Source organism: Mustela nigripes, chromosome 1 (assembly GCF_022355385.1).
Source record: "Mustela nigripes isolate SB6536 chromosome 1, MUSNIG.SB6536, whole genome shotgun sequence".
Taxonomy (NCBI): domain Eukaryota; kingdom Metazoa; phylum Chordata; class Mammalia; order Carnivora; family Mustelidae; genus Mustela; species Mustela nigripes.
The window spans coordinates 46,678,958-46,690,613 of NC_081557.1; the positions used below are offsets into that span (position 1 = coordinate 46,678,958).

The following is an 11,656-nucleotide window of genomic DNA, read 5'->3' on the forward strand; positions in this document are numbered from 1 at the left end:
TGGGAGGGAGACAAACCATAAGTGACTCTTAATCTTACAAAACAAACTGAGGGTTGCTGGGGGTGGGGGGTTGGGAGAAGGGGGGTGGGGTTATGGACATTGGGGAGGGTATGTGCTTTGGTGAGTGCTGTGAAGTGTGTAAACCTGGTGATTCACAGACCTGTACCCCTGGGGATAAAAATATATGTTTATAAAAAATAAATATTTAAAAAATAATTAAATAAAAAAGACACTCATTTCTTGTAATGACTTAATTACATTGAAGAGAGGTGAGACATGTCTGACAAAGCAATGGATAATGGCCAAGCTGACGATGGGCACTGTACAGATGTGTGAAACACAAGTATTGAGGGCCTTGAGTTGCTCCTTTTGGGATGCAATTACCAGCACAGTCTTGAGGATCAGAATGTCAGACACAGTAATGAGCATAAAGTCTACCATAGGGCAGAGTACTCCAAAAAAAAAAAAAAAAAAAACATAGAAGACATCAATTTGGTTGTCAGAGAAGGCCAACTACATGACATCCTGGTGGAGACAGTAGGAATGAAATAATTGGCTTTTTCTACAAACTTCTCAGAGAGAAGGGTAAGGGAAGAACCACGAGGAAATGCCTGAAAACTAATGCCATTCCTATTTTTGCAACTCTGACAGGAGTCAGGATGGAACTGTATATCAGAGTGCTGTGGGTGGCTAGAAAGTGGTTAAACAACATGATCAGGAGCACTGAGGACTCAACTACTATGAATCCATGGGTGAAGAATTCCTGAGTAACGCAGGCATTGGAAGAAATTTCAGGAGCATCGAATAAGAAGATCCTCCCCATGGTGGGTAGAGAAGAGAAGGACAAGCCCATGTCAGACATGGCCAACATGGAAAGGAAGTAGTACATGGGCTCATGCAAGGAGGGCTCTGTCATGATGACAAGAAGGATGGCGCAGTTTCCCAGAATAGGAAAAAGATACATGCTGCAGATGGGGATAGAGATCCAGATGTGTGCATATTCCAGCCCTGGCATCCCAACCAGGAAGAAGGTGGTGATTTCAACATATGCTATGTTGATAATGGACATGATACATTTAGAGGGCTCTACAATGAGAGAGATAGATGCTGAGTTAGTAAAATATGAGGATCTGAAAATATCACAGAAAAAAAGCAGTTTTTTGAAGAGCTTCTTTCAGCTCTTTTGACAGAACAAAGCATTTATGTGGCTGCCATACAGTAAAAAATACATGCCACTTTGAACTTTGACTTTTCAGATATCCTAGCTTAGAAAAATTACTGCTGGCCATATTTTCCTTATAAAGAAACTTGATCTTTATTTTGCAGAGAGAGAGAGGAGGAAGCAGGCTCCCCGCTGAGCAAAGAGCCCAATGCGTGTCTTGATCCCAGGATCCTGGGATCATGACCTGAACCGAAGGTAGAGGCTTTAACCCACTGAACCACCCAGGCACCCCTTTATTTTGCATTCAGATACAGGTCTGAATTCATTTTTTTGGTAGTGTTTTAATAACCAGTCGTCAATCCCATCCCTTTTTTAGTTTTTTAAAGTTTTTGTTTAAACTTGTCAAGTTTTTGTTTAAATTCTAGTTAGTTAACATATAGTGTAATATGAGGTTCGATAGCAAAATTGAGTGATTCATTGCTTACATACAACACCTGACACTCATCACAACCAGTTCCCTTGAGTTGTCTATTGTTTTGTTTTCATGTCCTAGATCTACTATTGGGTAGAATATATGATTCCCAAAGTGACACTTATTAAAGGCAAAGGGATTTCATACTCTTTTTCTTCCTAACCCTTCCCACAAATGTATATAGCCTTCTCAAAATTAAACTCTCCTTAATTCTGTTTCTTGCCATCTGAAAATTGGTTATTTAAACCTTCTTTAAAAATCATTACTATTTCAAATCATGTATATATTTGTCAGGGAAGTCCTTGTAGAGATTACTGACAGATTATACCTCATTTCTTTCAGCCTGGAATTTGTGGAACACTTGTATAGGGTTGCCAGAAGAATAATAACCTGGTGCGGTCAATATTACAATTTAGGAGGATTTAAATACTATTGAAGGCTGATCCTCCAAAAAGTAAACAGTCTTTTTAACTAGTCTCTGAAAGGAAAATTCTTGCTAGAGGTATGACTTTTGGAGGCTTCTCCCTGCTCTATACGAAGTTCTGTGCTGTTGATTACCAAAAAATTAAAAATAAAATACGAATTTTAAAAAATTAAAATATAAGTGAAAACTAAAAAGAAGGATATCTGGGTACTCACCAGAGAGTGGATATTTTGGAGAGCATCTTTGAGAGTAACTGAAGGCTTTCAGTATAAAATCGCAGAAGTCATTGAATTTGACTGCCAGAAAGTCTCCTCCTCATATAGGAGGGCTTCCCCCTTCTTATTTCCCCAGTCACCAGCTCTAGGGGCATTGAACTCTCTGGCGATTGCAACCAGGCTGCATCTGTTCTGAAAATAAGCGTATAAACACATGCAGATGCAGGAAATCCAGAGAAAGTTAATACCAAGGACATGTAATAAGCACCTAGACCATGAATTAGGAACTGTTTTCATTAGAAAGACGACCTTAGTAACGAGGTATGGAAGAGACATGGTAGTGGTAAATGCTGAGCAAAATCTCTGAGACTTCTGTTTGATATTTGGCTCAGATATTCCTCTGCCCGTCAGAGTCAAAGCAGAGATGCTGGGAGTTGAGTTTGTGTCTTTAAAAAAGTGATGCAAGACAAACACCCTATGATGTGTATTTTAGCCTAGACTTCACTCAAGTTGGATTCCTCCTTCCAGATAGTCCTGGATCACTAATTTAATATCCCTGTAAACCAATATATCCAAATTAGACATCATTTTCTCCTTTCCTAAATCTGCCTCTTCTTAGGGACTCATCATAAAAATACACTTTGATGCTCAATTTTCACAAACCAAAAATCTGAGCCCTTTAATCTCTTCTTTCCCACCTTTGTCCTTTTTTTCCCCCACTTATTTGTTTTTTCTTAATTTCCACATATAAGTGAAACCAAATGGTATTTGTCTTCCTTTGACTTATTTTGCTTAGCATCATACTCTCTAGATCCACTCATGTCATTGCAAATGGCAAGATTTCATTCATTTTTATGGCTGAGTAATATTGATTGTATGAATATACCACATCTTCCTTATTCACTCATCAATGGACAAGAGTAGGTTAGTTTTATCTTTTTGAAGATCCCACTTTTTTTTAAAAGATGTTATTTATTTTTGAGAGAGAGAACACAAGCGGTGGGGAGGGGCAGAGGGAGAAGCAGTTACCAGGCTGAGTAGGGAGCCTGATATGGGACTCTCAATCCCAGGACCCTGGGTCATGATCTGAGCCAAAGGTGTCACTTGTGCAATTAACTGACTGAACCACTCAGGTGCCCAAGAATAAGTTGGTTTTAAAAAGCCAGCCAGCAATATACAAAACTGAGATCCTACACACTTGAAAAAATAATTTTTATTAATACAAAATACCATTTATGTCAGTCAGGGTGTTTAATCAGTAAAATCAAATATGTAAAAATAAATACAATAACTTTATTTATTTATTTATTTATTTATTTAACAGACAGAGATCACAAGCAGGCAGAGAGAGAGGAGGAAGCAGGCTCCCTGCCAAGCAGAGAGCCAGAGGTAGGGCTGGATCCCAGTATCCTGGGATCATGACCTGAGCCAAAGGCAGAGGCTTTAACCCACTGAGCCACCCAGGCACCCCAATACAATAACTATTTTAAGATAGCTACACCGATAAATTCAAAACCTTGCACAAAATTTCAAGAAGATCTTTGTAAGTAGAGAGATCAGACTCATTAGTTAGAAAACGGTGTCGCTAACAATTCTTCACAAAGTAACGTTGGCTCAGCAAAATCCTAATCAAGCCCTAATAGCTTTTAGTGTAGAAACTGACAAGGCGATTGTAAACTTTGTGTGGAAATGCAAAAGATCTACACTATGCAAGATTAGAAAAACGTTGTTGGATCTCACTAACTCTAAATAAAGCTACATTTATATAGGGGTGTGGTATTGACACAATGTTGGAGGAATTCATCAGGAGGCTCTGACTGTCAACTGATCCATTAGCTGGGCCTGGATAATCGGAGGGTCCTCACCCCCTCCCAATCTTCAGAATGTACATTCTGTGAACCATTCCCACAGTGGGAGCCCTGAAATGTTCAAGGACATAGCCTTGAGAAAGCACAGTGTTATTGAGACCATCTGGATGGTGTACATGACTGACCCCCACTAAAGCCTCTATAAACTTTTTAAGATTCTGGAGGCAGGTGTGGACATTTACTCATTTTATGACTTCCCAAGACAAATCTCATATATGTTTCCATGCTTACTAAACCTGCCACCTACAAATGTGGAGGGCTCTGCCTCTTTCTTTGGTCTCTGCTTGCCCTCCCTGTATGGGGGTCCTTTTCAGATTTTACCTGAGAAATTCCTGAGGTTGCAAACCAACACACAAGAAGGAACAGAATGACAGTGAAAAAATTCAAAAGGGAAAAATCTTTTCAATAAATGAAGCAATTCATATACAAAAATAAATGAATGAATAGGGAGATTTATCATAAATTAATTTCAGCTAGGTCATAGACCTAAGCATTAAACATAAAAGGAAAAATGTAGAAGAAAAATTATTTAAAAAATTCATGACTTTGGAATAATTGAGGTTCTAAAAAGATTAGCCCGGAAGTAATAATAATCACTTATAATTAAGAAAAGGGAAGAACTTCTGGCACTGAACAACACTTTTAAGAAGACCAAAAGACAGACCACTCATGAGGAATAAATAAAGATTACACCTATGTGACAATAAATAAAGATCACACATACCTGACAAAGTATGTATAAAGGACTCCTAGAAATTAGTAAGTAATGTTAAAAAAAAAAAAGTGTACTTGAATTCTCACATTTTAATTAGCACTTAGGAAATTAAAAATTAATATCATAATGCAATACCATAAAATAAATACTACAGCTGCAACAAGAAAACACATCTCTAAGATTATCTATAGGAATTTTATTTATAACAGTTAAAATTTGGAAACAACTCCAATATCCATCAATAAGATAATAGGTTAAATACAATTTTGTATTCTGATTTAATTGGTCTGTGATATTACATAATATCCAGACTTTAAAAAGCTCCCAAGTGATTCTAATGCTTTGTCAAGATTGAAAGGAAGACTTTTGTTGGCTCTTACATAGGTGCTGTCAGTTAAGATGATATATATCAGCATACTTGTCTGTCTTCTTAAAGGTAGCATTCCAAAGATGACTTACCATTTCCATGATGAATTGCATTCTCTAAGTACACTAATTCCTAATTCTTGTATAAAAGTATAATGGATGTATTTTCTAAGAACTCCCAATCAAACTCTTAAAGGCCTCTATTTGAGTTCATTTCTTATGTATCCTTTAATAATTTTTTTATTGAATCATGTTTTTTATATTTTTTCTCAATAATGTCATTGTGCTCTTTGGCAGGTCTAGTAGACAGCTACTGGTTTTATTTTGTTTTCCTTTATTTAACTTGTTTTGTTCTATTTTTTCCAAATAACATTTCTCCAACCTCCCTAGGAAAAGAAATATCTTCCTTTGTGTATTCCAGTCACTGTAATCTAGTAGTGCCATGACCCAGTTTTGCCAATCACAATGAGTTCATATCCAAAGGTATTATGACCAGTTCTGGTTTAAGAATGTCAAGTAATTCGTATTTTTTAGCCTTTTCCTTAAGTCTCTAAGCAAAGTTCATGTTGAAAGTCCACTCTCTTTTGTTAATAGAGATGTAAGAAGTGTCCCCACTACCTATCACTCCAACCTCTGACCATTTATTCAACATGTAGGGGGTTTCACTCGGAATAGTGATTGAAGCAAAGTAGAAAGGTGAAGAGAACAAGAGTTGGTGATGCTAAAAGTGACTTCCAGAATTTAAGAATGATGAAGCTCCCCAGGTTCCTGTGACTTCTATTTCCTATCTGTGAGTCATTGCAATGTCTCACCTAAGAATGTTGTGTTGCTTAGGATACTGTAATGTAGCACCATCTCTAGCATGGAGTGTTTAATCTTAATAACACTTGCTAATCTTACTAACACAGGGTTCTGATTTCCAGGGTTTAGTGTGGATTAAATAGTCGTGCTTATCAGAAGTGAGACTAAATTCAGTTAATTTTTAGTGAGGGCCCGCCTAGATCTTATCTACATACATGAGATTACTCCACTTATTTTGGGATTGCTGACTATATTTATGCTTTATTTGTGCTTGCTTTTAGTTTAATTTTTTCTTTTTTCTTTAAGACTTTTTATTTACTCATTTGACAGAGAGAGATCACAAGTAGTCAGAGAGGCAGGCAGAGAGAGGAGGAAGCAGGCTCCCCACTGAGCAGAGAGCCCAATGCAGGATCGATCCCAGGACCCTGAGATCATGACCTGAGCCGAAGGCAGAGGCTTAACCCACTGAGCCACCCAGGTGCCCCACTTTTAGTTTAATTTCTATCCAAGTAATTAGTTTGTAGAAGTGAACTTCATATTAATGGAGATTTGCAGACATACTTTAATGGGTTCTTTGGTGTTCTTATCATGCACTATATTTGTGTCTTCACAATGTGCTAGGATTGCTATGCTTTCAACAAACATATGATAAACAATTCATATGTTCCAGGTACTTTGCTAGACACTGAACACAAAGATGGAAATTTAAACATTCTACTTCAATCACATATGCAGGGATGGAGGATCTAGACAATTAAGAAATAATACTACTGCTTAGGTATGTAACTGGGGAAAAAAAGAATACTATACAAACTTTCAAGGAGCAGCTCACCCAATATGTATACTAAAGGGGGAGATTTATTAAATATATTGCAGAGAACTTAAAATATAAATTAATGACATATTGCTCATCTGCTACTGTATTTACATTTAGTACATGTTTCACAGTACTTGAGACAGGAGCATTTTTATGATTTATTTGAATTTCTGTAGAAACATACACACAAACATACATATATCAGTCCCCAACACACAAACATACATACATACACAAAAACACACAAATACACATACAAATGCACACAAACTAGGGGATGTTTAGGGGATGCTGATGCTGTGTGTATGTGTGTGTGTGTGTGTGTGTGTGGTGTGTGTGATTAATCTTTCAATTCATTTCAGTTAGAGCTGATCATGCCCGAGTTAGAGTTATGTTTGCTTTTATCCCAAATGGACATACTAATTTCCTTTTTTTGTTTTTTAGAATACTAAATTGAAAAATTTATATACTCAAATTAAGAAGGTACTTCTGTAGCTATTGTTGACATAGTCATATAGCTAGCTGTGAAGAGAGGTAAAGGAATAAAGGAGGCAGAAAATGTAGTGGTCAACATTTTACAACCCAAGACATGTTGGATATTGTTGCTGCTAAATGAAATCAATACTTTGAAACTTGATGAGCCTGCTGAGTATATGAAATATGTATTTTTGTCAATCTCTATTACTTCACTGTCATTACTGTACCCCTACATTTGCTCAAACATTGCCAAGTGAGCTGAGCATTCATTGCAGCTCAAGTTTCTCATCTACCTTGTCTCTCACATAATTTCATGAGAATCAGATTTCTAATCTGCTGACTCTTCAGAGAGTACACAATAGGATTCATTAGAGGGGGAACCAGAAGGAAAGTATCAGCTATGATGACCCTAACAACTGGAGAAATATTTTTGGCAAAGCGGTGAATAATAGCCAAGGTGATGATTGGCACATAGAAGATCAGCACAGCAGAAATATGGGAAATGCAAGTGTTGAGGACCTTGACACAGCCCTTGTGTGAGGCAATGCCCAGAACAATTTTCAAGATGAACAGGTAAGACACAGAAATGCATACCAAGTCTAACATAGCTGTTAGAGCTACAAGCAGTCCATAGATGACATTTACCCTGTTGTCCGAACAGGCGAGCTTCATGACATCCTGGTGGAGGCAAAGGAGTGGGATATAAGGTTTTTCCTACAGAATTTCAGCCTCTTTAGAATAAAGGGGAAGGGGAAAACCAGTAAGAGACTTTTTATGGCAAATACAAGAACAATTTTAAAGACTCTGACACTGGTCAGGATGGAGGTGTATCTGAGAGGACTGTAGATGGCTATCAAGCGATCGATGGACATGATGAAAAGTACTGATGACTCCATAGCTGAGAATCCATGAATGAAGAACTCCTGGGCAAAGCAGGCATCAAGAGAAATTCCAGTGGCATTGAACAAGAAGATTCTCAACATGGTTGGAAGGGAGGAGATGGACAACCCCAGGTCAGAAAAGGCCAGCATGGAGAGGAAATAATACATAGGCTCGTGCAGAGAGGTCTCTGTTTTTATGAAAAAGAGGATGGTGCAGTTCCCCAGGATGGCAAGGAGATACATGAAGCAAATGGGGACGGAGACCCAAATGTGAGCATGCTCCACCCCTGGGATCCCAGTGAGGAAGAAGGTAGAGATTTCCCCTTCAGAGGTGTTAAAGACTGACATTGCAGGAAAGTGAGATGAGGTTGTGGGACTCAGAAGAGTCTTCTTGCTATGGCAAAAAGTCGTTTGCTTAAATGCATATTTGCATAACCACTTGGGTCAATGGAAATCTTGTAATTCCACCTATTCTTCAATAATTCTTAGGATGAAAATAAAACATTTTGTAAAGTATGGACAGGAATAATATCATAATGTGTAAGTAATGTAAGTAACATGTAAGTAAGATACAGGAACATGAATATATACCTATCCCTCATATATTCATCAGTAGATGGATATAAATATTCAAAATGTTTCCCCTAGACTCAGCACATAAGAAGGAAACAAAATTTGTCAGACTCTATTTCCTACAGCGTATTTTGTTAGGATAATGACTCTCAATGAATTTGGAAATGATATGCATTAACATAGGTTCAGATCAAGAACATCACACTATAGATAGATGCATGTGCAGTTATTTGATATTTAACTTTTAAGAAGCTGTATTGTTTTTAAAATAGTGGTAGGCAATGCATATTCACAAGCAAAAGAATGAATTTAGACACTACCTCACACTATATACAAATTATTTCAAAATATGAGACTTAAATACAAGAGCTATAATAGTAAACCCTTTTGAAGAAAACAAATGAGTAAATATTTGTGAATTTCAGTTAGGAAACGTTTTTGTATGGCACAAAAAGTATAAACAAAAAAATACATAAATTGGACTTGATCATAGTTTTTCTTAAGTTTGTGATTCAAAGTACACCATTGAGAAACTCAACAGACAACCCACAGAATAAGAGAATATATTAGCAAATCCTATATCTAGAGTTTAGAAAGAATGTGTATCTAGAATTTAGAAAGAATCCTTATAACTCAAAAATGCAGATGTAAGTGATCTTCCACATCATTCGTCATTGGGAAAATGCACAACAAAACCACAACAAGATAGCATCCCACACCTTTAGGCTGGCTAAAATTTAACAATAATAATAATAATATGTTTTGGCAAGGGTTTGGAGAAGTTTTACCTTTGTACATTGCTGATGGAATTGTAAAATGGTATGCCAACTTTGAAAAAGGGATTGGAAAGTTACGGTAGAATCACAGTTAATATTTTAGATTTGTTGGTTATTTTTATCATCTAGGAGCTGAACATAATGCTTTCCATAATGAGACCACAAACTGGAAGTTTAAAATCCACACTGATTGTAAAATTCACCCTATGATATGATAAGGGTGTAAGAATTTTAGATTAAGAGAAATGTTGCTAAGAAAGTAATTTATTTTTCTCTATGTAGTGAACAAAAAAGAGAAAATGCTGGACAAAACATTTTTAATAGTGATCACAGGCTAGAGGAGGCTATTAATTACCAGTCTCCTGACTTTCTATGGCTAACTCTCTTCTTCATGTCCCAGTCAACTTCTTTCAATTTCCAGAATACTATGCTATTTCAAGTATTTTGATTTTATGTATCATAAAAAGACACTCTTCTTTTCCTTTCCTGCCTTTGTCCAAATCCTTAATTAGATATCATGTCCTTTAGAATATTTTCCTGGAACATTTCCTCACCTTACTTCCAAAATACTGTGAAACAAACTGAAGGTTTGGGAGGGGTGGATATTACAGAGGGCACATATTGCATGGAGCACTGGGTATGGTGCATAAACAATGAATTTTGGAACACTGAAAAAAATTTAATTTAATGAAAAAAAATAGAATATGCTTTTATTTATGAACTTTTGCGAGTTTAGGAGTATTTATTTGACATTTATTTCACATCTGTTCCTCCCACTTCACTGATCTGTTTGTGGTCAGGGTATATTTCATGTTTATCTTGATGTTCCTTGAAGCTTTCACCCATTTGATTATCAATAAATATTTGTTGGATAAATACACAGCATCATTTTAAACTAGAGGCTAAAGGAATGAAGGACTGAAGTGGAATATGTAAGGATAACTGCTATGCATGGGTGCCTGCCTCATGCCGACACCCACCCCATACTCCGACCTTGGATTGCCATCCAGCCTGTATTTCTGTGGGAATCTTGGAAAGTCAATGTTAGTTACAAGTGGAAAAACATGAGGACTAAAAGAAAACATTTAAGTAAAAGAGATACATTTTAATATAACTGGTGCCTGGATACCACTTTGTGCTGGCTTGAAAGCAGTATTATTGAAGATAACTTGTTGACATTATTTAAAGAAGCTGTAAATATTCCAAAGGGTTAAAAGGTACATTGTAAATAAACATAAATTTAACACATAAGATTTACTTTTATACCAATTCCTGATCACTAGAGAACTGATGCTCTCCCATAAAGTGATACATAGGTCAATTGTTTATTATGCTATCTTGTTCTTTTCTCTTCCTCTCTTGTCCTCACATATGTTGCCAAAGTCTTGTAGATTTCTTTTGTATATAATCAGTATCAACTAGTTTGTAATGTTGTCTCTCTTTTCTATACCTTTGTTCCTTCATTCTTGCTTTTATCTTTTATCCATTCCTCTTTTTTTTTCAAGATCTTATTTATTTCTTTACTTGAGAGACAGACTGTGAGTGGGGGTAGGAGCAGAGGGGAGGGGAGGAAGAATCTTAAACAGCACAGAGCCCCACACAGGGCTCAGTTCCAGGACCCTGTAATCATGATCTGAGCTGAACCAAACCAAGAGTCAGATGCTCAACAATAGAGCTGCCCAGGCATCCATGCATTCCACTTCTTTTGCACATAATATTGTGTGTGTGTGTGTCCACACCTATTTCCTGTACCCTTTTCTTATCTCTCCTTCACAGTCCATAAGCTGCTTGCCCATGCCTGCTGCATTTCTAAGCAGCTATATCTGTGATCATTTGTGTTGAGCTTTTGAGGTTTTTTTATTGTTTTTGGGGGGGGGGGGTTAATTCCATCTTTGTAGATTAAATTCCTTGCTTAATTTAACTTCTGTCTCTATGTCACCTATTAGTGATTTAATGGTAAATACATCCGCAGAAAAATATAGTTTGGAAGTAAATGCATATAGAATTTTATGCTAAATAGTGGAGAATACAGAGTAAGTTCTAAATGCAATTAGCACACAAAAAGAAAATAAAAGCCTTATAAGCAATCCATTGGTCAGTACATTCCAG

General features: G+C 36.7%; 1 protein-coding gene and 1 pseudogene across 1 annotated transcript; both read right to left on the bottom strand.

Moving 5' to 3' along the window:
- Positions 1–216: 216 nt before the first annotated feature.
- Positions 217–1,069, bottom strand: LOC132015950 (olfactory receptor 51A4-like; annotated as a pseudogene).
- Positions 1,070–7,602: 6,533 nt separating this feature from the next.
- LOC132016005 (olfactory receptor 51A4-like) lies at positions 7,603–8,546 on the bottom strand. The gene is given in 2 exon segments (XM_059397022.1): positions 7,603–8,006; positions 8,009–8,546. Coding segments are annotated over 2 exon segments (942 nt in total).
- Between the last annotated feature and the right edge of the window lie 3,110 nt (positions 8,547–11,656).